Here is a 27742-nt window from a genome sequence, read left to right as displayed (position 1 = left end):
AAATAAGCTGCAGTGCAATGGGAGGATGCTTTCCCAACCTGCCGTGGCGAATGCCAGGCGCAGCGATGAAGCACCATGTTCGCAGAGACAGGGTTGTCCCCCCTCTGCCTTTTTACCATATTATTCTCATTTTAAAAAGGCAGAGGGATAATGCTAGCCAAAAAGCTTAGTAGAATAGTGTAAATCTGGGGGTGGCTCCTTCGATGCTGGCAGGTTTGCCCCAGCTTCAGTGCTGCCATGCATCTGGGGAGCCCTGGGGATGTGTCGAGGCCATGATCCTGGCAGAGGATGAACCCCCCCCGGGACTCAAGATGGTTCTCTGCACCACTGCAGGATCACCTTTGGGATTTGCCTAGAGTGTCTTGGAGGCAAAAAATAAAGCATCCTAAAGACAGCTCCCAGGCCTTTCCTGTCGTAACAGCTGTGGCATGCTTTTCTTTAATATTTTTAATTCCTCCTCCAAACTTGCAAAGACACAGGTGAAGAGATGTGTAGGAAGGGCAGGTGGGTGCCAAGCACAGAGGAGGTTTATAGGGTTACCCTACAAGCATCCCATGCTGCCTGGCATCCTCGGCCCAGGGACCTGCATCCCAGTAAAGTGCTTTGGCCCCCGGTTTGACGTCCCCAGGAGCATCGCAGCGGCGATGAGGGTGACCTGGGATGCTGCTGCTGCCCAATACCTGCCCACACCTAGCTTCGGCTGGCAGCATCCCAGCGCATCTCCCTTTCCCAGCCTGTTGCTTTTGTATCCGCAGCTCTCCTTTTGGAAAGTCCTCTTTCCAAGGGCTCCCATTCCCATTGGCGCCTGTTTCTATCCCAGCACTCGCAGCCTCTGAGACCCATTTTAATTCCTTTCACAAAGAGCCTTGTAGCTTTTTTTTTTTTTCTCTCTTTCACTTGTTTTCCTTTGCGGGGGGATCAACGCAGCCTCCTCCAGCCTCTCAAGAGCTGACTTAAACATCCCTTAAACCACTATTTTTTTCCTCTGGTTAGGAAAAGCCACACAAAACACGAGGCACGGGAAAGACAACCAACAGATACAAACCGAGGTGTTGTCGTGCTCTCCCCACCTCTTCCCTGCTTGCACTTTTTCCACCAGTGATCATATTAATATTATTATTATTAATAATAATTTCTGGGCTGAGGTGGATTTTTGCTGCCTGCCAGCTGACACTCCAGCCTTGGCCAAAGTGAGACGTGGTGGGCTGGCAGGCCAGCAAGTGGGCGCTGATTGACAAGTCTCTTAAATTAAAAATAACCAACCAGACTAAGGTCCATCAGGGTGGATCCTGACGGATGGGCCACGTCTATTCCACCTTTTCCATATTAACCCCTTGCTGTCCCACCCTAGGAAAGGGTGAGCACAAAGAGGCTACAGCTGTTTCCCACTGCTGGCCAGGACAGCAATTTGCCACCGGCACCGAATTTGCTGCCGGAGGTGGGATAGCTCCTGGTAGGATCCTGTTAGGATTTCTCATGTCAAAGGAAACGCGTTCTCGTGTGGGGACACACTCCCCCTACCCTTGTGCCCGGAAAACCAGCAAGGATGCTTTCACCAAAACAATAAATTGCCACAATTTCCCTCCTCTTGATTTTTTTAATGGAAAAACAAGAAATGCCAGAAAATTGTGGCTGAGGATTTCTACAGAGGGAATTGATGAAAAGTTTGCAAGGGAAGTTGTGGTGAGCACAAAGAGGCTACAGCTGTTTCCCACTGCTGGCCAGGACAGCAATTTGCCACCGGCACCGAATTTGCTGCCGGAGGTGGGATAGCTCCTGGTAGGATCCTGTTAGGATTTCTCATGTGAAAGCAAAGCAGCCATGCTCTGCCTCTCACACCGGAGCTGCACGGGTTTGCCTGCCAGCTAACGCAACAGCGTTTGAAGCTTTTCATTCCCACGCAGCTGGACACACTCGTTTCCCTCCCCAGGCTAAAAATCAGCTAGAGATTAATGACTTTCTCGCTGGAAATATTCAGGGACAGAAAAAGAAACATTCCCTCCCCAACCACTGTTTAAAAATAAATAATTCCCCACTGCAAAAACCAAGGAGAGTAAACCCAAGACTATTGCGCTGACAAACTCTTAGTTAATCACAGAAATCAATTAACCGTCCCTCCCTCATTTTACCTCGCTTAAAATAGCCCCACAAACCCCCAGCCAGTGTCTTACCCCCCGGGGAGCTCCTGCTCATCCGAGTTCTAATGTTGCCTGCAAAAGCACTGACCAATTTGCATAGCCATGCTGGAGAGCTGGACTGGGTCGAGGTGACAGGGACAGCCTTTCCAGGCCCTGAATGGCATTGTGGAAAAAAAAAAAAAAAAAAAACCAACAAAAAAAACCCACACCAAAATCCAACCCTCTAATCTCCAGGGATTCACGCCTTTCAGTGCTATGGGCCAGATTCGGAGCCCTGTTTGCTGCTGGCAAGCTCCGATGTCACAAAGGAAGCCGCCCAAGACACCCTGCCTGATTTTTACAGCAAATTGCAAACGCCTGCAAGGATGAAGCAGGTTCAAGCCCAAGAGACATTTTCCCTTTAGACATGTCTGCAAGAGAGACAGGGTTTTTAATCCGCTAACATGGAACAGAAACCTCGAGGACTTTGGTTTGGTCAACCCCCCACCCCCTTCAAAACAGCCAGGTGACGGATGCTGCAAGGTGGGTGGTGGAGAGCAGCACCGCCACTGCAGCCATGAAGTTCAACCCACGTGCCGAAGGTTTGGCAGGAGCGAGGTCCGTGCTGCCGGCATCTGCACACGTGTGTGGGGCCGTGTTTTCCCCCCGTGGCCTTTGCTGCATTCCCCACATTACCTGGGAGGGGAGAGAAGGTGGCAAAAGCTGCAGGAGCATCTCCCAATGAGGCAGCCGTGTCAGATCGCTCCTGCCGGTGAGCCTGGCCGAGGGTTTTGGTTGCCTTGGCAGGACCCTGGTTTGCAAAGTGAAGTTCAACAGGTCAGTGGGAGCACCCGGAACCCCCTGATTTCTTCCACTCTTCCCAGCCAACCCGCCCCCCACTCCTCCTCGGGGAGGAAGGCCTCTTGACTCCTGTGTCACAGCCACACAATTACACCAAATTTGAAAAGTCTCTGGCTGATTTACTCCGTTTTCCAATCCCCCATGTGTTGCGAGGGATATTTCTCTATTTCCCTGTGTAAAGAAGCCCATAAATTGAAGATTAGTTTTTCCCCCTTTGGAACCCAACCATTTCCAGGTATTCTTGGGCTGAGCTGGCACTGGCAGCAGCTCAGCTGGGAGTTCATTTTCTTCTACTTGGGAGCAAGGAAAAATCATTCCCTGAAGGTGTCCCCCCTCTCCAGCCCATCTTCTCCCCAGACCTCTGCTAAAGGCAACAAAAAGGTCATTTAAAATCCCCCGCCGGAGCATTTTGGAGGCCTGGAGATGGACAGGGTGACTCCTGGGAAAGGGCGTTATTCCCATTTATGGGAGCAAACCCATAGAAGTGATTCCCCAGCTCTTTACTAATTCATCTGTGCCAAGCCAAAGCCTCTCCATCTCACAGCTGTGGAAGCAATGCTTCCCAATTGGAGGGTAGAGGAAGCCCAAATTTGCCACCATCTCAGAGCTGGTGAGGGAGCTCGGGGGACCCTGGGGCAACGCGGCTGCCCCAGGGTTTGGGGAGGGGGGGGATACTCTCCAAGGGACACCTGGGGTTGGTTTTTCCAAGTCCCTTGCTCTCGTTTGACCTGTGAGATGGGCCGCAGCATGATGGAGCGAGCTCAGCCTGGGGGACCCCCTGGGTGATGTGAAAGCAGGAGTGGGGAAACTGAGGCACAGAGTGGAAACCGAGGGTCCTTTGATGTCCTTTTGGACATCAAACCTGCTGCTCCCCGGACGGCTCTGACGCTGAGCTTGGGACCTCTCCATCCCGCAACCCCCGGGCCGCCTTTCCTCCCCTCCTTTCAGGGAGGTGGGCAGCAGAGCAGGCAGGGGAAGGGGGCCGGGGCAGGCAGGGATGGCCCTGGCAGCCCCCTCCTCCTCCTCGCAAGCCCCACTGCCACTCGCAAAGTGCTGCTGCCACCTCGTGGTACCGTGTCCCCGCTCACCTGCTGTCCCCGCGTCCCCAAAGCCACCCCCGAGGCAGCTCCAGGCTCCCGGCCGCATCCTGCACTCGGTGGGGCTGGGAGTCGAGGTTAGGGGGGGCTGGGCTCTCACCGGTGTCCGGAGGGTCCATACGCACCCAGTGACAACCTTGCACTGAAGCCACGCAGAGCCCAGACCTTCCTCTCCCACCACTCTACGTGGACACCAGGACGCTGCATTTTAGCTGCTGGGGAAACTGAGGCATGTCTGAGCTTGCTGGTAGTCCCCAGCACCCCAGCTGCGTGCGCTGGGCACTGCCACCATCACTCACAGGGTTGGCATTCGGCAGAGACCGAACAGGGCAGGGGACAACTCCTGGTTCCTCTGCAAAGCGGTGGCTGCGTCCAGCCCCATCTGCTCCCATCTTTTTTTAGCCTCAGAGCTTCCCGGCCCTGCAGCTGCCCAGCCTTGGAGCAGGTGCTTGGGGCTGGTGATTTATCTGCACGTCAGCATCTCAGGAGCGTCTCTGAGCAGCATCCAGGGGAGCGGGATGGATGGTTTTGCTCCGGAGGCAGCTGAGGGATGCCAGCCCCACGTGGATGTGCTGTACCATGGGTGGAGAGGACCATGGGACTTGGGTTACACCTTCAAGCGAGGCGGTTAAAGGATGCAGCTCCTTGATTCTTCCCCGACCTTCTCAAGATCTTCCCTCTCCAGAGGTAGCACTGAGATTTCTGGTCCTCCCAGCACCTGCCCTTCTCCAGGACCTCCTGAGCTCTCCAAGCAAGGAAGACGGAAAGCTCTGGGCTGGAGAAAGCTGGAGGCAGAGTGTAACTTGACTCCAGACTTGCATCTTCATCGGTTTTTCCATCTCCTTCCTTGCAGAGCTGGGAGAAAAGCAGTTGCTTGCAGGCACAGGCTCTTCACTCCCAGCCCTGCTGTGGCAGGGGAAGGCACCCAGGCCGGGTGCTCCCGTGCTCAAGGAGGCAGGTGTTGCTGAAAGAAGAGCCTGCCTTGAATTTCCAGCAGTACTTTGCATTCCCAACCTGCTTGTCTTTCCCAGAGCTTGGAGAAACCCCAGAGATCAGCAGCTCTGAGTGGTCCGGCCAGGACCCTGTGTCCATCTTGCATGCAGTTTGCTCTGCCCACAGATTTGAAGTGCGCAGTTGGGAAGCCTTTGGCTCTCCCTCCTTTTCCCTTCCCCTCCCCACTGGAATCCGGCTTTCGGGATCAAAAATACTACTGGCTATTTTTAAAGCATCGACTTAGCCCCCTCTCCTCCAGCTCGCGGTGACGGATCGGGCTGTCGTAAAGTTCAGCTGTTTTCTGCTCCCTCTGCACTGAGCCCAGGGCGTTAACAGCCGTGATTCCCTCCTCACTCCTGCCCGGAGCCAAACACACGCCGGGTACCAGGACTCACGTCTGGAAGGTCTGGGGGCATTCGGTGGCCTGTCCTGTGGCTGGTCAGAGTGGCATTTGCTGGGGTGAGTGGAGCACTGGGATCCTCGGCAGAGGTTTGGGGAGGGAGGCATGGGAGTTTTATGCCAAGCACGTTGTGGAAAGAAGGGTGGATGCTTTGAGTTCGAGCAGGCACTGTGCAAACAGCCAGTCCGCTGCTGTGTCTGTACCTGGAGAGAAGCGAGATCCTCTCTTCCAACTCTCCAGCAAATCCTGCCTTCCCCAGGCCCCTCTTCCGACTCCGATCCCAGCCCTGCAGCTTGGCTCAGCTGTCCCCTGCAGCTCCCAGGGGATGCTGGCTGCTGTGCTGTGGTCCAGGGAGTGCAGGGATGACATTCACAGCTTGGCTCATCCCCTGCCTCCAACCTGAGGAGCCTGGCTGATCCCACTCACCCAGGGATGCTCAGGAAAGGCTGGCGGAGCTCTCCGGGACAGTGGCTTAACCGAGCCACACTCAGGAGCAGCGTGGATGTGCTGTGCACAGGCTGTACGCTCTCACCTTGCAATGCTGGTGGGTGGCAGGAGGGTTTGCTCGTGTCCACAGCTCTGATGGAGGCAGACAAGCTCCTGATGCCTCTTTAGGTATGTTTTGCCATGTTTCCCCATCCACACAGGCCATTTTGGGTGCAAATCCACCTCGGCTCGGACCAGGGCTCCTGGCAGCAGTGGGTTTGCAGACAGGGCTGATGCCAGCTCAGAACCAAGCTGGTGCTGGTCTCCCTCAGCAAATTAAATCTCCAAAGCACTCGGGTTAAACCAAACTCTTGCTAAACTCATTGTGTTAGTGATTGGGCTAGATAGGGGCTGGAGCTGAGCTGTGACCATGCTGTTCCAACCTTTGGAGGGATGGCATTGCTCCAGACGACAATCCATGTGGGTGATGCTCACAGGCAGAGCTGCACATTACGTGCTTTGCACCAAAAATTACACAGCTGCCACGATCAAGGTCTCTTCCCCTCTCCTGGGGCATTGCAGTGCTTGGGAAAGCCTCATCTTTTTGGGCAGGAGGATCTGGGTGAGGCCAGCTGCTCTGCAGCCCCCTCAGTGGCAGGATCCAGTGCTTTGTGCCTCCTAGATCTCCAGCCGATTTTGCTGGTGGGAAGGAGGGGGGAGTTGGTTTTTGGAAGCAGTTTGATCACAGATGCTTTTGTCTTGGTACCGTGACTCTCTGCCAGCTTGGGAGAGATTCCCAGCCTCCTCAGCCCAACATATGCCTGCAGCCCCCAGCTTGGAGAGCTGCTGTGCACTGATGGCGTTAAAGCAACGGATGGCCCCGTTTCATGGCATGGCCGGGATCCAGCACATCGCCAGGGACGTGCACCCATAACTCTGAGTCTCGGGGCTGCGAGGTGAGCCCCACAACCTGGCCTCTGGGCTGCAGCAACCTGGATATCCCAGTTTGGTTTCTCTATTCCAAGTTTCCCCTCCCCTGTCCAAATGAAGCCGGTGGGTGGGATGCCGAGAGGCCTCCGCTCTCGCCAAGCCCAGATGGTACCGTCTGCTGTTCCAGAAGAATTCCCACCTGCCCACCCCTGCTCCCACCCCACGTGTAACCAATTCCCTCTGTGGGTGTCTGTGCCTCCCCGCACCAGGGGCTCGCTGTGGGGAAACCTACGGCAGCAGATGGGGAGAATACCAGGCGTCCAAGGCATGGCCAGAGTGGACCTTGGGAGGCTACACTGAGATATGGGTCTTATTTTTTAAACATTTTTTCCACTCCCTGGTTATCCCTTGTTACCAGGTAACAGAGACCCAGTGCATAAATACTGGGCAGGGAAAAGAGCTGCAAAGCCTCCATGCACCCCAGGAGCAAAAAAAACCCCCAAAACAGGCATCTAAAACCTTCCTCCTCCAGTGGCTGCTGATGTAAATCCCAGCTGGGATTTGAACCCAAGCTGGTATTTATTCTTTGTTTTCCTTTCTTCTATCCATTGCCCCCAAGATGTACTGTTACACTTAAAACAAGAGTCTGGCTATAGATTAAAGCTTGTTCTGCAGTAAGAAGCCGCAATCCCTCCTTTTCTCCCCAATTCCCTGGGTGAAGAGCAGTTCAGCAGCTGCCATGACCCACGCCAGTGCTGGCTGCTTGGTTCATGCAGCAGGAGAGCTTGTGCCAGGGTCAGAGCAGAAGAGGAGAGGGTCAGAGGGGGAAACCCCTTTCCCTCCCATCCCTAAACAAACCAAACTGGTCTCGAGATGCACTGCAGAAATCGGGAGCGATTCCCCCAGGAGGGGCATGGCGGTACCTGGGGGGATTTGGTTAAGTTCCATCTGCTCTCCTGGGCTCAGGTAAGCATGAGGCTTCTGGTGTGAAGATGTCAAGGGCACTGTGGGTCTGCGAGGCTTCGGTCCCTGCTGTGAGGAGCAAGACCTGGGAAACAGCAGGAATTTGGTTTAGGAGGCAGAAGGCTTTTCTGAATGGGTTCCCAAAGGGGTTTGTGGGTGCTGGGAGCACTATGGGACCTGCTTTCAATCCTTGCCCTCCAGCTATAACTGCCAGGGATCCTAAATGGACAGGCCACCCCTGCAAAAGCCTGACCTGGACACTTCCCCACCATTTCTCCTCCCTGCAGGGACAGGGGTTTGCACAGCTGCTCTCTGCACCCAAGCCCTTGCAGGTGGGCTTTCCAGAACCCAGCCAGCACGGCCTGGCGTTCGTCGACCCCGGGGGACACCGGCCACCTTTGGCCCATGCTGAGTTTGTGTTCAGGACTCAGCTGTGCCCCAGGAGGGGAAGCTATGAGAGATACAGCTGAAAAAGTATTCCCTGTGGGGATACACCCCACGGGGAAAAGCACAGTGCTTTTCCATGGGGACTCACTCCACAGGGGTGCAGGCAGGTGGTTGCAATATCACCCAAGGAAGGAAAACCAGGTAGCTCCAAGAAAGCCAGCTCCTGCAGCCTGTGCTGCACCCCACAAGTGACGTGACCCCACACCACCAAGTAGCATCACCCAGCTAGGGGGTCTGGGGCCTCCCATCTCCTCCTTGAGCTCCTCTGCCCCCCGCCCTTGCTGCACACCATTTCTCTCTGCCCCCTCCGCTTGTTGTTCTTGGCTGGGATTTAGCCTGTCTAAATTTAGGCAGATCTATTTCAACACCCATCCTCTGCCCTGCAGGGGGAAGAGGACGGAGCAAAGGTAGCTGGGGAGGAAGAGCAGGGACTGCGGTGCTCTTCAGTGGGGTCTGCTCCCTGCGCCTCTGGCCAGACTTTCCCCACCAGCACCCTGGATTTTATCTGGCTGCGAGGCCATGGAGGTGCCCAGGACTGAGGCTGGCATTTTACCAGCTGTCATCCCATGGATTTCTCTGGGTGTCACTTGGGGTAGAGCTGGGTGACAAGGACAAGCCAGCCCATGTGTCCACCAGGCAAGGAGCTCCCTGCACTGGGAGCCAGCTCATCTCCAGAGGAGGCTGATGCAGGTGAGTGAGGCTGCAGCAAAGCAAGGATGAGGGTCTGAGGCACAGGACATTGGCACTGGCACCCACGGGTGATCCAGGGTCTGGTCCCATGGGCAGGTGGCCCCAAACAGAGGGAGAACTGGGGTGACCAAGTACCCCTTGCTGCCCTGCCTGGCACAGCCAGAAACCATCCATCTCCCCGCACAGGTGGCATCACCTTGGGCTTGTGGAGCATCTCTAACTGCTGCTACTGCCTTTCTCCTAACACCACTGGGGTCAGGACATCCCAAAGAAAGTCCTGCTCCCTGCAGGACCCATGGCAGGACCTCTCCTTGCCCCTGCCAGAGCCACACTTCTCTGCTACACATTAACCAGCTGTTTATCTGCTAAGCGTTGCACCAGGGACAGGTCCCCTCCGCGTCATCACCTCCAGGGGATTGGGGGGGGGGTAGTGCTGAGGGGTCACTAGCTCCTGTGAGCCCCAAGAAAGATGCTCAGCCTGGTCAAACAGGGTCAGACCAGGTAGGGTGGGACATGACAGAGCAAGTGCCAGGCATCAGAGGAGGATCGGAGCAGACAGTCAGTCTGCTTTTACCTCGCTCACCAGTATACATCCAACATGAGCCTAGTTCCCAATTCCCAGTACTGGGTCTCGTGTCCCCATGCCCCAGGGCTGCAGAGACCACTCTCCCCCTTCCAGCATGGTCGGCTCAGCTTGTCCTCACTGCCAAGAGCAGCTGGTGGTCAGAGCATCGCCAGCAGGTCTGAAGCATGTTTTCACTCCAGACATCTGCCCTGTTAGCCATTAATCCAGCTGGCAGAGGAACTGGGGGGGGGGGCCACCAGCATTCAGCTATGTCACCATGCCAGCCAGTACAACTAATGGTGGTTGTTCGATGGCTGCAGCCATGGCAAAGGGAGCTGAAAGGTGCTAGACAGAGCTGGTAGAGCTGTGATTTCTCCTTTTCCGAGAAAAAGATGAGAATTCCGTCTCTTCTCCCCCACGGTTGCAGTTTACACTTACTAGCAATCACAGTGTCAGTAATATTGACTCCTTGGGCTGCCCAGGGTACCAGGCACAGGCATGTCACCGTGAGTGTTAGCCTCTGGCAACCAGCACCTCATACAAGCTAAAGGGGACAAAAAAATAAATACTGATTTCACATACAGCAGTTTCAAAAGGACCTTTGCAAAAAGCTATTTGACTAACAAGTGACTAATAACTGGCTGTTAAAATAAGCCACCAAGGATTCAAATCCCCAGCACTGATGAAACACAACGGAAGTTAAATTTTTTCTGTGGCTACACTTCCTCCTGCTGCAGCCCACTGTCTGGATGTGTGCAGCTTCTTGCACTCCCCCTCCAGCCAGCTCAAGCTCCCCAGCACCCAGGGAGCAGCCAGAGCTGGTGCAGCAAGGGGGAAAGGTGGAGTGTGGCTGAAAGCATGTTTCCCAGCTTTGAGGGGAACCTGGACACAGGTTTTTTGAGGGAGCAGGAGGTGCTGTTATCACCCAGTGGTGCTGGCTGTGGACGTCATGACAGTCGCACTTATAATTTGGCTTTTCAACTCCTATCCCCTTGGATGCTGTGCTCCAAACCTTCATTTTGGTGGGGGCAGCAGCAGGCCAGAGGCAGCCCACACTGCACCCAACATGTAGGACAGTTTGGGTCTTCTCCACACTCATTGGCTGCTCACATCCCTGCTGTGCAGTTTCTCCAAGCCCCTGGAGCTCAGTGATCCTCTCCAAGGGCAGCTGGAAGCTTTAACTTTTTTACACACTGAACTACACAGCACAGCTGCCTCAGGGTGGAAGATGAGAGCTGCAGTGGTTGAAAGCAGTAAAAAACCCAAACCCTCTGGGATTTTGCTCAAAAGCTTGCCTCCCCCCCGACAGCCAGTAGTGCAGCCAAGCCCTGCAGGGCCATGTTTGGCAGCTGCCTGGATGCTGGCAGCTCCATACCTGCAGCAGCTCATGTTTAGTGGCACCTCTCAGATCCCACCTCTGCTTTCCTTCTAGGGGACCTGCTGAATGAAGCTGAGACAAGCCAGCGGGTGAGCAACTCCCCAGGCTCTGCATGGATTGGAATGGGGAAACCTGCCTGCAGTGAGAGCCCAGGGCAGCTAGAAAACCCCAGCTTCTTCCTTCGAGCTCTCTTCCTCCTCCTGTTCTGCGGGCATGGTAAGGAACTGCATGGGCAGAGCCATGCCAGAGTCACATCTCTGGCAAGGATATCGGTGGAAGTTGCAGTCCCGGGGTGCAGGGAGGGTACAAGCTCCTGGGAGGTGACTGGAGCAACCAGAAGCTCCTCTCATGGCAGCCGTAAGGCTCAGGCAGTATCAGAGTGCCCTTGGCCCACCACAGCCAGAGGGAAGGGCAGGCAGCATTCTCACCAACATCACCTGCCCCTACCAGGGTAGCCTCCACAACAAGAGCATCCCCCTGCTCTCCTGCAGCAGGCACTTTCCCTGGGAAAGCCCTTAAAGCCTCTATTACCTCCCAAGATAAGACAGGGACAACAGGGTACTGAGACCAGCCAAAGTCCAGGGTCTTCTAGCAGAAGGCACCAGCCATATCCATCACTCGGTCCCTTGCTTTCCTTCCTGCATCCCAAGCACTCTGCTAGGAGGACTGAGACCCACATCCTGCCACACCTAAATTCACTTCCCAGCACCTTGCCCAACCCAGCTTACATTCATCTACTGCAAGGGCAGCTATCCCTTATAACCCCTCTGCTTAATGAGCTAAATCATCCCTGCTGGAGCAAGTTCGTTAGCTCTCCTGGAGCTGTGGTACATGGCACTGCCTCCTGCAGCACAGAGAAATCACATTTGAGGGGTGCAGACAGTCAAGCCTCTTGTGAAAGAGCAATTGCATGGCCCAGCCAAGGTTGCAATGGGAAGAAGGGGTTTCCCAGCTCAGAAATTCCTGTTTGTCCCCTGGCAAGCCCTGGGGTGAAGAATCTCCATCTGAGCCACGTCCTAGGGCCACAGTCACAACTGCTGCCCTGGCTCTCGGCCACGCTCCTGCCTCAGGTACAATCTCACATCCCAGTTGCTTCAGGACACCCCTTTGTTCCCATGACTTCCCCCAGGCTGTCCTCTGCGCTGGGCTCCAGCCTGTTTCTGCAGCAGGCAACCCTGGATTCATTCCCCTCAGGCACGTAAGAAGCAGGTCATTTAAACCGGCCACTGAGTTTGTTAAAACAGGGAGATAAGTGCTTCCAGAAACTGTCTCCATCATGAGATCTGGAGTGGTCCAGATGATGGGAGGTGGTGGGAGGAGAAGGGGCTGCCCTTCCCCACCCCTACAGCTCTACCGGGATGCCCCGAGCCATCCCGTCTCTCCCAGTTTCTTCCCAGTGCAAGATCCTGCGCTGCAACTCCGAGTACGTGGCTGCCACCCTCAACCTACGTGGCTCCAACAGGAATGCAGCGTACTGCAACGCTCTCCGCTCCTACTCCCACTGCACCCGCAAGACGGCTCGCACGTGCCGGGGCGACCTGGCCTACCACTCTGCCGTCCACGGCATCGAGGACCTCATGATCCAAAACAACTGCTCCAAGGAGGGTCCCACATCGCCGCCCCGACCCCGGCCCCCGGCCCCCAACCATCAGGGCTTTGAGTCTCTCGATATCTGCAACTATGAGAAGAGTTTTCTCTACAAGCATGGCCAGCCCCCGAGCTACCAGCACTGCGCAGCTTTCGGGGACCCCCATATCCGCACTTTCCATGATGACTTCCACACTTGCCGAGTGGAGGGCTCCTGGCCTCTCTTGGACAATGACTACCTGTTTGTGCAAGCAACCAGCTCTCCGGTGGCAAAGGGGTCCAACGCTACGGTCACTAGCAAGGTAACACTCGTGCATAGGGCTTGGCAGCAAAGCCATACACCTCTGGGATGCAGCAACGGCTTAGGGCACTCCCTAAAATGTCTGGGGAGGGCAGCAATAACTTCAGCTAAACCCACATGGGATCAGGAATGAACGTCTGCAGGAACAAGTGGGATGAAGGTCCCTGAGGGGACCAGAGAGGCTTGCAAACGCTCCCATTGCTGCCTGGGGATGGGTTAGTGTGTGGTTCATGGATTACCTGCATGCAGCCCAGCCAGGCTTGGCTCCATCTCAGTTTTCAGTTGCTTACATGGTATTAAAGAAAGTAGGGAAGGTGCTGCTTTCCCAAAAGGACTGCAGCAATGTGGGAGAGATGGTTTGGGGCAGAGGGGGATGCATCGGTGAGGCAGACGTGTGCGATCTGCTTTGCCTCCCCTAGATAGCTGGTACTTGGGGTGGGGACATGGCCGCCACTCTCACACCCAGCAAGTGAGATCAAACACCCTTTGATCTGCCCTCTGCAGCTCACCATCATCTTCAAGAACATGAAGGAATGCATCGACCAGAAGGTCTACCAGGCTGAGATAGACAACCTCCCAGCAGCCTTCGAGGATGGCTCGGTGAACGGGGGCGAGAGGCCAGGTGGGAGCAGCTTGGTTATCCGGGAGCGCAGTCCCGGGCAGCATGTGGAAATCCAGGCGGAGTACATCGGCACCACCATCGCTGTCCGTCAGGCTGGCCGTCAGCTCTCCTTCTCCATCCGGGCAGCCGAGGAGGTGGCACGCGCCTTCACGGAGGAGCAAGACCTGCAGCTCTGCGTGGGCGGCTGCCCCCGCAGTCAGCGCATCTCCCGCAGCGAGTGCTGCCGCGGCCGCGTGGCAACTGAGACGGCCCGGGCACTCTGCAAGGAATTGTTGCCCGTAGAGGATGTCTACTTCCAGTCGTGTGTCTTTGATGTGGTGACCTCGGGGGATGCCAACTTCACCATGGCAGCTCACGGGGCCCTGGAGGATGCCAGGGTCTTCCTTCCCAATGCTGAGAAACTGCACATCTTCCAGGCTGGGGCAGGCTGCCCACACATCTCTTCTTCCTTCCTCCTCCTCCTCCTCACCTCTGGTCTTTGGGCTGTTTTGTTGCACTTTTAACTCTCACTGGCATTGCATAGAGCCAGTCCACAGGGGTAACACGAGAGAGCTGCTGACTCAAGTCCCATGCCTTGCAGATCAAGAGGGTTGCCTTACCTAGGATCAAGTGTCTCTGTGGCAATAAGGAATCAGAGACCCAGACCTTTGGAGAGGGGAGCGCTGGAGATGAAAGACTGAGAGACACTGGCTTGCATCCACTGTTCTCACACGTACAGCACCAATTGAACCTGGTTCCTCTCCCAAAGGCAGATCACAATTTTTTCTGTTGGATTTGGATGCATTTCTTTTTTCTAAAGATGAGGACGTTGCTGCTGTATCAAAGAAAAAGAAACACCCAGGGTGAAGACACATTTAGAAAACCTCTCTGCCCTTCAAAGCCTTTCCATAAACTTGCTTTACACCTTTCTTCCAGTGTTACTGCAGCAGACTTTTACTCAGGAACCTTACAGATTCAGAAATAATGGGCTCAAAGCCCGGATCCCAGTTTTTAGCAGTGAAAAAATGTTGTTTGGTGGATTTGGGGCCCCTTGACCCAGCTGCTACCAAAGCAATGCAAGAGCGAAGCAAGGCAACAAGTTGGTTATCGGAGTGTTGTGACCAAGGTTTGAGATTTTTGACCTAGAAATCAACCATTTCGTACTGTATTCTCCTCTCTCTGGATTAGTAATGTGCTCATTTCCAGCGTCGGGAGCTGCGGAGCATCAGGCTATCGTTGCTATTTTTCCTTGCTGTCTTGGCACATGTCTAGGACTCAATATAGCCAGTTCTGGACTTTGGACCAGCGTTGAGTTTCAGTGAGGAAAAATACCCCTTGGTATTCCTCTCCCTTGGGCCCAACTTTCTCTGTCACTGTCACAACCCCATTCAAATCCAACCCAGACTGTGGCTTTCACTTGCAAAAGAGAATTAATAATGAAGACACGGAGCTGCCAAAAAGCCATATGACTGTATTGATGGGCAGGGGAACTACTAGCAGATGTACATAAATACAGAGGTAAGGCCAAATTAGATGTTTAGTATATTTAAGAGGTTTTAAGTAAAGCACCTAGAGTTCTATATGCTAAGAAATATTTTCCATATTGAAAGACTTTTTTTTTAATAAAGAGGGCTCACATTAAAACCTTTGCCATTCCTGTCCCATGGAGCCATAAGAAGAGCCTTGTAAAGCCTCGTGGAGGCAGAGAAGTGAGATGGCAGACATGGGCAGGATTTGGACATGCAGCTCGGGGAAAGAGAACTGCAGATCATCCAAGTACGGAGGATCTGTCACGATGTAAAGCAAGGTTTTACAATTCATGTTTCAGTGTATCTGCAGTTTCTTTGGTCATTTTTTTTTCTCTTGCTCTTCTGCCAAGGGCACAAAGAGTAATTATGGAAACATTTCTTAGATATCTCAGCATATTTCCTCCTCCAGCATGCACTCAAAGAACATGGTGACTAGCATGAGAGTTTCTCTGTTTCTTGTATGGTGCTCTCACTAATCCCCAAACGTTTTGACATTAAAGGTGTCTATTTTTGAAGTCCTCATTTCCTGTCATCTGTCTCTTTATTTCTTTGGTCGGCAGCAGCAGGTGAAGATAATAATATCTCGCCTTCCACCCACTGCTCCTTTTACTCTGGAGCACTTTGTGGTCTATATATACATGCACTGAATGAGGAGAGGAAGCCAGCCTGCCTTGCTGCTCTGTTCCACCACTTTGCAGGAGACTGTAAGTCCCCCTCTTAGCGATGTTCCCCATAGGGGTAAAATCCTCAGGAGCTCTGAAGAGGCTGCAGGGTTGATAGAAGCTGGAGCTACTTAGAGAAACAGGAGTGACTTGATCTAGTAACAAAAGGTAGCCACTCCCAGGGTGTGAAACAGCAGCTCTTCAACAGCACGCAGCGATGCTATGCAACTGCCAGAAACAGCGTCACGGTCAGATGTTATGATGCAGAATATAATTATCTGTTAGATTTTGGCCAATGGAGCCAATCAACAAGAATGCCATGGGGAAAGGGGGGCTTTCCTAAGGGAGAGATGAGGATCTCACTGGCTGATGACCATTGCAGGTGAGCGGGGCCACACTCACCACCCAGACCCAGCCTCTTGGTATCTCCACAGTCATAAAACGAGGACAGAAGAGTCCCCAGGATCCACCAGCAACATGAAGGTGGTTGGAGAGGTGATCCTGCGCGAGCCCTGGGCACATGGGTATGGCAGGGAAGTGGCACAGCAGAGCCTGGCCCACCACGTCTCTCGTAGCATCGTGCTAGCTCTGTCCTGACCAAGGAGCGTGGCGAGTGCTAACCCAGAGCTTTGCAGGAAGGCTGTTATACAGACTCACTCTTCCCAACCTGCTCACGAACGTCCCACCTGGGAAGGAGGCAATGAATTGGGCTCCAAGGGCTTTGCTCCCATTGAAAAGAAAAGCAGAGTTTCCTGGGTCCTGTGAAAGGTGGATTCAAGACCCCTCACACATCATTCACCTGACAAACCCCAAAGCCCATGAGAACCATAGAATACCTCAAGTTGGAAGGGACCCATAAGGACCATCGAGTCCAACTCCCCACAAATAAAACTAAACCATATGACTAAAAGCATCGTCCAGATGCTCCTTGAAGAGAGGACTTTGGCCAGTGCTCTCTGGAAAAGGTGAGCTGGACCATCCTGAGCAGCTCATGGAGGTCTGAAGCTCTAATTCTGGTTGGAGCAGGTATTGGGGAGTCACAGCACATCACAGCCAAGGCCTCCACCTCCCTTACATGCAATGCAGATGCTTAAACCTGAGCTGCAGCCTGGCTAGGGTCCAGCAATGCAGAAGGAACGTGCACAGCGTTGAATGGGTTTGCGCCTGTTCTCCAAATTGTTCTGTAGTCTGCATCCTCAACATAATGATTGCCGAGGAAGCAAGACCTTTCAAAGACGTGCTAAAGTCTGTAAGTAGAAAAGAAACCTTTCCACCCCTGACAGATTGCAGTCTGAAATGAAGAAGTGGAACGTAGGCGTGGATCCAAGCCCCACTGATGTCGACAAGAGTAATTCCCTTGACGTCAGTAGACTTTGGATCGAGCCCTTAAATTTCCTAGCATATGTCACCTGCTAAAAAAGACTCTGGCAACATTGCCCAGCATTTTCAAAAGCAAGCCCAGTTTGGGCCATTCTGCATCCAGATGCCCAACCTGGGCAACTGGAGCAAGGGAATTCCCAGTCTGGATCAGACCTGGGGTTTGCCTACCCTGGTAGGCGGTTGTCAACAGCAGCCAGCACCGGATCTCGCAGGAAGGTGTGAGAAGTCTGGGACAATCTGCTCCTCTTACATCCCGCCTCACTCTGATTTCTAGTAGTTAGAGAAATACCAAGGCCTTGGGGCATGAGGTGTAGTAGCCAAACCTGAATCTTCATTAGCAGCTGCTTCTACATATCATAAACCAGCCTGATCATCAGAGGTGGCCAGGTTTGCCAGCTCCCAGTGTGGCAGTGAGGGCACATAGCTGTGTAAGTTGGAGCTGCCAAGCCTCTAACCTGCAAACCAGAGCTCTGCAGATCAGAAGCACGTCTTCAAAACAGCAGTGCTGGTTTAAAAGCCACCCAAATGTGTGTGTTTCCTGCTAAACTCCAGCATGTTTTGTTAGCAAGAAGTTAAGGCCAAGGCGAGAACTTCCTCCACAATGTTCAGGGTTAGATTCGGCTTCCTCATGTTCGTAATGGCCAATGCCTTGAGCAGCATCACCAGCAGAGAACAGGAATGGGGACAGCGGCTGAAATGGGCACGTCTCGGTGTGGAATGCTTCCTCATGTTCCTCCTCATTTGGCATGAAAAATAATCTCAAATCACAGAAAAAAACTAAAAAAGATATAAGCTGCCACTGGCATTTGGGCAGCAGATGCACAGAAGCCAGATGTCTGGAGGTCCAACCTCCCCTTGCCCTCATCAAGTGGCAAATGCCACAGTGTTCAGCCTCTTACAGCCATTCCTCCTCCTTCTTGTAAATACACAAAGTAAAGATTAACGCTCATTCTCACTTTTACAAACACACAAGCAGCATGCTCAAAACACGAGAAATTGGCTCATAGCAGCCAAATCTAAAAGCAACTTCACTCACCTCCTCTTAAACTTTGTACCTAGGACTGGGCAGGTGAAAAACACCGATATCCTTTGTCGTTTCTGTAATCCAACCAACCGGCCCGCACGGGTGGAGGGAGGAAAATCACTCCTGTGCCATTCCTGGCAAGGCCTCTAGATGTCCACACAACACAAAGTATAAGAAGGACTTCGGCGGAGTCAGCAGCTCCACAGCCCAGGGGATGTCCATTCTCACCCCAAACACCACGAAATGCTCCCCAAAAGGTTCCATCGTTTGGCCTTGCTGCCTGTGAGATCGTGAAAGAGGTCTAGGAGGGGATTGCCGCCCCCCATCCCCCAATTACAGCCACCCAACCTGGTTCTCTAAATTAGGGAGCTTGATGTTTGGGGTGAGCATGTCAGGTGAGGATTCCCTTGCTCCCAAGCATGCACACACAGGCTGGCAGCCTCAGAGTAGCTTTGGCTGCTGAAAAGTAAAAGTTCCTTATTTCTTTGCTCTCTCCAGCATCTGCAGAACCTGCTGAGGCCTTTCAAAGGACAAACAGACAAAGGAGAGATGGAAGCTCAGGAAATCAGGATACTTTTTCCTCCCTTCGTAACAACATATTTAAAACCCAACTGACACCAAAGGCAAAAAGGACCTAGCAGACTGGTCTGGCAAAGAGATGAGCTGGATTTGTTCTTTTAGAAGAGGAAGGCTTGGCCAACGGAGCCATGGTTTTAACCAGCCCTGCCGTGCGCTGAGAGCCCGGGAGAGGTCATGCTCTCCCAGCCGGAGGAAAGAGCTGATGCAGCTGAGTCTTCCTGCCCAGACCAGATGATAGACACGGGACTTCCCAAACTCTGAATTCAAATTCCTCCTTGTTTATGGATGACTGAGCTCAGTTTCTTGTCAGAGGGTGGTGACACTTAGCTCTGGCTTTCCCCTTCCTCTGTTGCAAAAACACAATCTGGCCAGAAAAGAAATTAAGAAATCCCACCACAGCAAAGAACCATCTGTCAGGGAGAGCTTTTGCATCGCACTCCGTGGCAGGAGCTGGAAACTTGGGGCTCTGGGGGAAAAGTCCTCATACCTGAGCCCTGAGAGGACTTCTCCCTGTTCAGCAGGGATGGGTAAGGGGGAAAAGTGATCCTGCTCTGCAATATGTGTGCCACAAAGCATTTCAAAATGGTACGCAGCCTGCACAGCGCTAGGAAGCACAGCCAGTGGTAACACAAGCCACTGCTATGGACGAAAGCAGCAAAAAAAATCCTGATTTTGGAAACCCCTAATGGGGATCTGCCCTAAGAGTTTTCCAACCCGTTTCTGGTAGATCCCTCAAGAGCTGTCAAACAAACACCAGCCCTGTTCACCTCTATTCCAGCAAACCAGCAGTGCTGTGCCACCCCCGCCCCACCTCAAGCCAGGCCCCACAAACCTTAACATCCTTACCAAAACTGCTGGTTTTATTTAGAAACTGAAACAGTGATGCTACCCTTGCTTCACTGCCTGCTTTCAAACCTAGAAATCTCAGGTGGCCCTTTTGCTGTTGAATGACTGCCTTGGCCACAGCCAAATGTGAGCAGTGAGAAGCCGAGTGTGGGACAAGCAGTGGCTTTCCAGGAGCCACTCAAGTCCCACGGTCCCTCGTTTTCCAGCTGCAGCGACACACCCCCGATGCAATCAGCGTGGGATTTATTTATTATGTTCCCTGTACATAAACAATCTCACCAAAGGAAATGCCTTTTCCGCCCTGGCTCCCGCTCTCGACCGCACAGCAGGCACACTCTGTCCCTTCACTCGGGCCACTGTGAATCCCTTGGCGTCCCTCTCTTCCCCCCCCTTCCCTGCCTCGAATTTGCTGGAAGCAACCATATATGGTGAAAAAAACAGAGAAAACAGCACCAAGAAGCTCCAGGGCTGCAGCCTCCAGCAGGCACCCACCAGCTCTCCAAGCAATTCAGGCGGTTGTCTGATGGAGGGGACAAAGGACAGCCTGCCATGAGAGGAGTGTGGCTTCTCCAGGCAACGATGGGTAGCAGCTCCCGATAATCTAGACCAGAAAAAAAAAGGCTTTTATCAGCATCGGGCTTTTATGACAAGTGGGATTCAGATGGATGGTAGGAATAAGGGTGGTTTCCAGCAAGGCACAATGTGTCCAGCACAGAGCGCGGCGCTGAAAGCTGTTGTACTGCCTAGTTTCTGCCTTACCCAATTCTTTCTCCATGACCCACGCAGCAGCCCCAGCTTTCAGTGAGTCACCTCAGGGCCTGGTTTCTCACTCAGCCCAACCCTGCTGCTTTTTGAACCGGGACATCCCCAGCATATAACATTAGTCATGCAGCTCTCCTTGCTCTCCTTGCCGTCCCTCGCCCCGGCCAGGCACACCAGCAGAGGACAAGGCTCTGGCCACTCCCCCCCGTCCAACCTCAGCAGCAGCTTTGCTCTCAATTAAGGGTGGGGGGATCCTCCAAGCACCACAATCCCTGTGGGAAATAAGCAGAAAGGGGGGGTGAATGCCCTAAAATAATTGCTTAGTGGGAGCAAGGAAGCCCCCAAGAGCTTGTCTCTGCCCAGAAATCCAACCAGCTTCTCTTCTGGTGCCCTTGTTTTCTGAAGGAGACGTGACATTTTGAAGCTTTCATTTTTACAAGCTAAAATTCCTAAGCATTTCTGAAGCCCTTGCTTAATCGAGGGTGCTGCTTGCGTGGGAAACCTTGTGAACCATGTCTCAGCCCTGAGGAAATTACAGCTGCTCCCTCTTCTGCAGAAGGACTGGGGAGGCATTTCCAGGCAGATAGGGGTCAGGGGAGCAAAGGGCAAAAGCTGATTGACAGATAAAGAGAAATTTGGAGACGATTCAGGCTGTGGAACGTGCCTTGGATGGTATCTCTGGCAAACTCTTTGGCTTAGAACTCATTTGTCCTTTGACGTTGTTGGAATGTATTTTACTGTCCGAGAGCAAGCAGTCATGGGCTGCGAGAGCCAGGCTGGATATGTCTTCCTTGGAAAGATGGGCACCAAAGGAAACTGGAGAGGGAGAGCGTAAACACAGCTCCTAAGGGAATGCTGGGTACAGATCCAAGCCAGGGTCTTTGGGATCAAATATCCCATAGCTGGCAAGGCTGGAAAGAGAGCTCTCCTCATTTTGCCAAATTAGAACAAATCCGCAATTCTTCGCTAATCCGGCACCTTTTTTCCTAGCGTGCAGCAGGAGACAATGGGGTGAGCTTGCTGGGACCAGAAGCGGCAGGAAAAAGGTGCAGTTCCTCCATTACGTACTTAATTGTGAAATAATTCTCTCACAGTAAGGAAATTTGTCCTGCAGTTTGGCAGGCGAACAGTTTATGCCCTACAGTTTATCTGGCCGGTTTATCGGTTTATACTAACAGGTGTGAATTAACTCTGGGGGAAGGAGAGGATGGCAGAGAAAGAAAAGCACAGTGCGTGCCAGAAACACACGGACAAACAAGCTCCAAAGGACAACAGAGACAACTGCTAACAAAAACATATCCCTTTTCCTTGTTCGGGGTGGGGTGGTCTTGGAAGCCCCCGTTTTCCATTCCTGCTTTGTTGGGTGGCTCCAAAAATATTGTTCTCCTGTTTCCTGCACTCCCTGTGTTTTCCTGAGCTGTAAAACCATTAACAGCTTTTAAAACCAAGGGCAAAATAAGCCCCTGCCTGTCAGGGAAGAATGTCTGGTCAGCAAAAATGATCTAGGAAGGAAAATTCGAGGGTTTCTCTGAGCCGAAAGCCTCCTGTGGGGGACAACACAACTCTCCCTGTTCCCCAAATCCCAGCTGGAAAACAGGGACAGGGGGCCTGCCCCGGGCACACTTTGTAGGAAGGATGTAGTTGTTTGCCCTCCCTTAGATCGAGGTAGACTTGTTGACGAAAAAAATCCCCCATTTTCTATGGTGAACAGCAAGAAACATCTAGATGTCGCGATCTTAAAAATAGACATTTGCCTCAGATTTTCTCATCGGCTACTTTCTGTGTTGTCATCCCCCGTGGCCCCCCCCTCCCCCCAGCTTCAAGACGCTGTCTCGAAGGATCCCGAAGCACAGGGGTGTGGGAAGGGGGGGGTCACACTTCCCTTTTAGCGATATGCTGGCATGTTGAGAGGTCTGTTTCTGGGAAGGATGCATGGGAAGGCTCCCCGAAACACGGCAGGCAGGGCGGGGGTGCAGGTGTCCCGTCGGGCAGCTGTGGAACGTGGGCACAGCTGGGGGAAATACCCCCCCATGACACCCCAGAAGGGTGGAGAGAAGCCCCCAAGGTCAGGCTTCCATCCCCTAAACCAAACGCATCCTTATTTACCTCAAATAATGGGGGGGGGGGGGAACGGGGGTACCACAGAAGGGGGCTGAGGAAACACTTCAGGTACCGGCTGAGGGGAGGTCAGGGGGGGCTGTGGAAATGCCCCTAGGCTGCCCTGGGCGGAGGGGACTGAGGAAGGGGGAAGAAAGCCTCCAGAAGGGTGAGGGGAGCACCAGAAAGCCTGTCAAGCCGCCCCCAGTTCGCCCAGTACAGCAGGGCCCAGCCCAGGAGGTCCCACACAGGGCCCAGGGCCCAGGGCCCAGCACCCACCCTGGGGCGGACTCTCCCCCTCCTTCATGCCTGAGCACATTACATCCTGTTCTCCGCTCGCCGTTGGCTACCGCCGCCGCTCGCCCTCTCTCCCCATTGGCCTGCCGGGCCGTCACTCCGTTCCCCCCCTCTCCCACCCTCCTCTCACTTGAACACGCTCGCCTCTCCTTCACACGCTGTCCACGCTCCGTACCCGGCGTTCTGATTGGACGGCGGGGCTGTAAACAAGGTGGCGGCGGCCAATAGGGGCGCTGATCACGCGAGCAGCACGCCTGGCCACGCGCCCTCGGCGTGGCGCTCCTGGCATCAACAGGCGCGGGCGGGGGAAGGGCGGGGAGGCGGAGTCTATAAAAGGCGGCGGCCGGCGGGGGCCGCTCTCAAAGCGTTGAGGGCAGCGGGCGGTGCGGAGCGGCTGTGTTGCGGAGTGGCCCTGCTTATTTCCGGCCCCCTGCAGCGCCAGGAGGCGAGGGCTTAGAGTGCGCTTTTTGACTAAAATCAGCTTGTTTCAGGGTTGTTTTTTCCTCTTCGGGGGAAAAAAACCCCGCAGTTCTTGCCCTCGCTGCTTTCTCAAGAGCTTTCCCCCACACTCCTCTCAGCCATGGTGATGTTCAAGAAGGTGAAGACCTTCATGATGGCCTTTAGCGAGCCTGAGAAGGTCTACTGCAGCGGGGAGAAAGTGGCCGGGCGCGTGTTGGTGGAGGTGGCCGAGGTCACTCGCGTCAGCGCCGTCAAGGTGCTGGCCTGTGGGGTGGCCAAAGTCAACTGGGCCAAGGGCCCCCAGCAGTGCAAGCAGGAGATGGAGTACCTGCGCTTCGAGGATGTCCTCACCCTGGAGGAGCAGCCCACTGGTGAGGATTTGGGGCTGGGAGAAGGGAGTTGGGGGGCAAAAGATGGTGGGGAGAAAAGGACTAGAAAGCTGGCCATTGAGAGGCAGCTTTTCTTGCTGGTTGCTCTCTGATGAGGCTGGAGCAAGTCTCCTGGTTGTGTCCCCTTGGGGTACGCATCGAGCGGGCTAGTTCTGCAGTGAGGAGTCGTGGTGTTCCGCTGGTGTTGGGGATCGTCACAGAGACGGAAGTGGGATTGGATGTTGGCTGAGTCTTGGGGGGAATGAGCGAATCGATTGAAGCCTGTGAACAAGCAGAGGACAGCAGGGCTTGGTTAAAGTCAAGTTCAAAGTTTGAAAGGCGAGGGACGAGCTGCCTGATAGAGTGTACAGAAGCCGTTGGGTGTTGGTGTGGCCCGCAGAACAGGCAGCGACAGTGTATGCCCGCAGGGAGTGAGTACTGGCGTTGGCCTCGGCTGGGTGTCAGGGCAGCAGGAGGTGCTGGTGCTGTGCCTGGGACGGGTGGTGGCCGGGGGATGGAAAGTGCACATCTCACCTGAGACCGAGAGATCTCACCTGATCTCTTCTCCTGGGCATGGAGAACTCCCTTCAGCAGCCGCCTTGTCTGGCTGGCTGCAGGGAAGGTAAGAGAGAGAGGGACTTGGCAAAGCGTCCAGGGTGATAACAGGGGTGATGTGAAGTCTTGGAGATAGATAGAGAAGTGGGTACTAGATACTCGCACAGAGTGGAAGCAGGGTGGGTGAGGAGAGGTAACAGGGACTGAAGTACATCAGGACACGGTGTTCTGGCTTTGCAGGGGGATGTTGATAGAAGTGAGATTAAATGAGCAGCGCTTCCCTGCTTCGAGAAGACACGGGGTTCTTGGGCTGTTCTTGGGGGACAGGTGTAGGCAGCTCTTACCAAACAGCTAATGCAGCTCAAGCCCATGCAGCGCTTGGATTCATCACCGCCTGTGTAAGCAGAACAGAGGATAATGTTTAAGAACAAAGCCGTGGAGCTTCAGTTAATGTTTCCTTTCCCCTTTTCCTTTCCCAGATGGGGACGGCTCTGTAATCCTGAGACCCGGGAACAAATATGAGTACAAATTCGGATTCGAGCTTCCCCAGGGGTAAGTACAAGACAAACGGTGCCTCTGAAAAGAAAAACGAAAATGGATTGCTACGGGAAGTTCTCTTGCCTCAGATGTGTCTAACAAGCGTCTCTTTCCACAGGCCTCTGGGTACTACCTTCAAGGGAAAGTATGGCTGCGTGGATTATTGGGTGAAGGCCTTCCTGGAGCGCCCGTCCTTTCCCACTCAGGAGATAAAGAAGCGCTTCGAGGTTATGGATCCTGTCGACGTGAACACCCCAGAATTGCTGGTAAGTGCTGCTTTACTCCAAGAGACAGGGGTGTCAGCAGGTGCTAGGAGGGAGAAAAGCCCTTGGATAGGGTCAGTCCGACCTCTGTCATTAAGACTCCCGTAATAGGTTTTATTGCTGAGCGTGGATTAAATACTTAGTTCTTAGCAAGTCCTAGTTACTTCTAGAAATCTACACCAAGGCAGATAAAGTGACGCGCTTGTTCTGCTTTCACTTAGCTGCAAGACACTCGAACCTCATGGGGAACTTGAAGCTGTTGTTGCAAAAATAAGAGGAAGGAAGGGAGAGTGGGATGGGAACAGTGGGCATGTCTCACCTAGGTAACAATGATGTTTCTCTGCAGTCCCCAGTTGCTGCCAAGAAGGAGAAGAAGGTGTCCTGTATGTTCATTCCTGATGGACGTGTGTCAGTCAGCGCTCAAATCGACAGGAAAGGATTTTGCGAAGGTAAGAGCGTGTCCTCCTCTCATAGATGAGGGGAGAAAGGGGGGGGGGGGGGGGGGATGGGGCGAGCTGTACCTGAGCTGAGCAGCGGGGGAGTATCGGGGATGTTAAACAGCTAAAAGGGGCATCCCACAAGGAAAAAGCTCCAACCTTCCTAAATGCCAAACACCATTCCCTCCTCAGGTGATGAGATCTGCATCAACGCTGACTTCGAGAACACTTGCTCCCGCATTGTGGTACCCAAAGCGGCCATCATCGCCAAGCACACCTACCTGGCCAACGGGCAGACCAAGGTCTTCACCCAGAAACTCTCCTGTGTCCGAGGCAACCACATCATCTCGGGCATGTCCGAGTCCTGGCGGGGCAAGACCATCCGCGTCAAGAAGCTCAAACCATCCATCTTGGGCTGCAACATCCTGCGTGTGGAGTATTTCTTGCAGGTGAGTGGTTTGGATTGGTGTTACTCTTCCTTGCTTCACTAGCGGGATAAACTTCGTCCCCTCTTGGTTCCCAACGTCCCTTAAAACTCTGGTTCTTGCCCTTGCAGATCTACGTCAGTGTCCCAGGCTCCAAGAAGATCATCTTGGAGCTGCCCCTTGTCATCGGCAGCCGCTCGGGCATTGGTAGCCGCAGCTCCAGCATGGCTAGTCAGACCAGCTCTGAAATGAGCTGGGTGGATTTGAACCTCCCTGATGCTCCAGAAGGTGAGGAGAATGCGGTTGACCGCGAGGGGGTCCTTGGTGGGCACCACTGTGACAGCCCCCCCCCCCCCCCCCCCCCCCCCCGAGTTTAGGAGGGGCTAAAAGAGGGTTGCGGTGGGGTGTAGCGGGAGAACGCAGGCGATCTTGGAATACTCACTGGTCCCTCCATCCCTCACAGCACCCCCGTGCTACCTGGACATCGTTCCTGAAGACCACCGCCTGGAGAGCCCCACCACTCCACTCCTGGATGATCCTGACAGCTTCGACAGCCCCATTTTCATGTACGCTCCAGAGTTCAAGTTCATGCCGCCGCCCACCTACACAGAGGTGAGATGCTGTGCTGGTGTGGTGGGGAGGATCGCTCCTGGCGGCCTGAACCCTGGGTAGGGGTGACAGGATAGATGAGATGGCTCTGCAGAAACATTGGGGTGGGGTTTTTGGCTCGGGATTGAAATCGCTTCCCCCCTTCTCAGGTGGACCCCTGCATCGCGAACAACAATGTGCAGTGAGCGCTGAGTCAAAGGTTGTTAACTCTCCCGCTTTTTCTGGACTTGCAATGCGCTGTGATGGACACCTTGCAGCAGCACGGACCTCGGCTCGAAGAGCCCCGCTGCAGGAGGAGCGGCCACTCGCATGGCAGACGTGGCTCCCGGCGAGGCTCTGCTCGGCGAGTGTGGCCGAGGTGATGAAGTGTTATGAGTCTTTGTGTTCCCTCATGTACCGGCTGTACCGAGAAACCCCGGTGTGGCTCAGGGGTGCTTTGGGACCTTGCTTACAGTCAAAGTCTTCCAAAAAAACCAAACCCAAACTACCAAGGTGCTTACGTGAAAACGGGCAGGAGAATCTCGAGGTGGAGCAGGGGAGGTGGAAAAGCCTCACACACCTCCCTCACAAACCCTTAGGAAAGGCAGATTCCAGCCTAAAAAGACTTTAAAAAAGACATTCATGTCCAAAATTGCCATCATGATGCCTTCAATCCCCTGTGCTGTCCCCAGGGACGGATGCGACCTGTTCGTACGTGTTGGTTCCGTGTCCGAGAATGCACCCGTGCGTGCAAAGATCGTAATGAAACTCATTTCTCTGATGGTGGGCGGGGTTGTTGCTAGTGAGTTCTAAATGCCTTCAATCTCTGAGCTGCCCTCCCGCTGCTCGCTGCTCGAGCGCTCCCTCACTCTGCATTCAGCTGTGCGCAGCAGCTCTGTCCAGCCTCTTCGGGAAAGCGCTGGTCCAGCTGGGAGAAGCTGACCTAGTGCAAGGAGCGCTGCCGCATGTTGTAGACCAGCTCCTAGTCTGAGACACCCAGCTCCATATCGGAGTCGGTTTGCATTCTGTGATTCTGTAATGTTGATTTTGGGTCTGTACTTTACCAGCCCATGGAAGCTGGTGTTCCCATGGGACGGGAGGAATGGCTTGACGGCACAGATTTCTGTCGGTTACCCCTGGTCGCTGCTTCCCAGTCCCGCTGGCCCTGGCAGGACTGCAGAAGCCGACAGGATCCTATGGGACACAGGAGCGAGGGTTCCTCCTGTCCCAGTGGAATTCCTTCCCCCATTCCCTCTCGCCTCTCAACACCCAAGCTGTCCCTGACCAAAAGCTTCAACAAACCCCAGCCTTGGGTGATGGCTGGGGGGAATGCGGGCTGATCCTGGCAGAACCGAACCCCATTCCAGATGCGGGCTGGCTCTTCCCGGTGCCATGGGTTCACCTGGAAAGAGAATCTTCAATCCTGCCGGCTGCTTCTGTTAAAGATGCTGATGAACTCCTTTTGTACTGTTTTGTATTGGGATTTGGGGGGGAAGAAGGGGAAAAAGGGAAAGGTTTGTTTTGTACCGATGCTTGACATGCCCCTGGGGGGTGTCGTCTTAATAAAGAGAGACCTGA

The 27742-nt window shown here is 53.9% G+C and overlaps 3 protein-coding genes and 1 long non-coding RNA gene across 5 annotated transcripts in view; 2 read left to right on the top strand and 2 right to left on the bottom strand.

Moving 5' to 3' along the window:
• Window positions 1-13353, bottom strand: part of LOC115346279 — a 22031-nt gene extending 8678 nt beyond the window's left edge. Inside the window, exons 1-4 of one of the 2 annotated variants that reach the window (XR_003925090.2) lie at window positions 13265-13353; window positions 9928-10033; window positions 7748-7872; window positions 2172-2928 (exon numbers count right to left, since the gene is read on the bottom strand). This is a non-coding gene — a long non-coding RNA (uncharacterized LOC115346279). Of the gene's footprint in view, window positions 1-2171; window positions 2929-4200; window positions 4998-7747; window positions 7873-9927; window positions 10034-13264 lie in introns of those variants that run through there. The other variant, XR_003925093.2, reaches the window with a different exon arrangement.
• On the top strand, window positions 8621-15407 carry HJV (hemojuvelin BMP co-receptor). Its single transcript, XM_030026150.1, has 4 exons — window positions 8621-8924; window positions 10922-11083; window positions 12254-12756; window positions 13260-15407. The coding sequence occupies exons 1-4, from the start codon at window positions 8858-8860 to the stop codon at window positions 13878-13880; spliced, it is 1353 nt and encodes a 450-aa protein (XP_029882010.1). The 5' UTR covers window positions 8621-8857; the 3' UTR covers window positions 13881-15407.
• Window positions 14131-23114, bottom strand: LOC121233524. Its single transcript, XM_041125901.1, has 5 exons — window positions 23100-23114; window positions 22515-22888; window positions 19869-19977; window positions 17964-18097; window positions 14131-14191 (listed from the first exon to the last, which is right to left on the bottom strand). The coding sequence occupies exons 1-5, from the start codon at window positions 23112-23114 to the stop codon at window positions 14131-14133; spliced, it is 693 nt and encodes a 230-aa protein (XP_040981835.1).
• On the top strand, window positions 22880-27742 carry LOC115346288 (thioredoxin interacting protein). Its single transcript, XM_030026162.2, has 8 exons — window positions 22880-23362; window positions 24394-24466; window positions 24570-24717; window positions 25061-25163; window positions 25344-25600; window positions 25708-25864; window positions 26040-26188; window positions 26335-27742. Exons 1-8 carry the CDS (start codon window positions 23113-23115, stop codon window positions 26368-26370), a joined length of 1173 nt encoding a protein of 390 aa, XP_029882022.1. The 5' UTR covers window positions 22880-23112; the 3' UTR covers window positions 26371-27742.

This window comes from Aquila chrysaetos, chromosome 9, assembly GCF_900496995.4.
Source record: "Aquila chrysaetos chrysaetos chromosome 9, bAquChr1.4, whole genome shotgun sequence".
Taxonomy (NCBI): Eukaryota; Metazoa; Chordata; class Aves; order Accipitriformes; family Accipitridae; genus Aquila; species Aquila chrysaetos.
The sequence above is the reverse complement of the archived record's forward strand: the minus strand, read 5'-3'. Positions and strand labels throughout refer to the sequence as shown.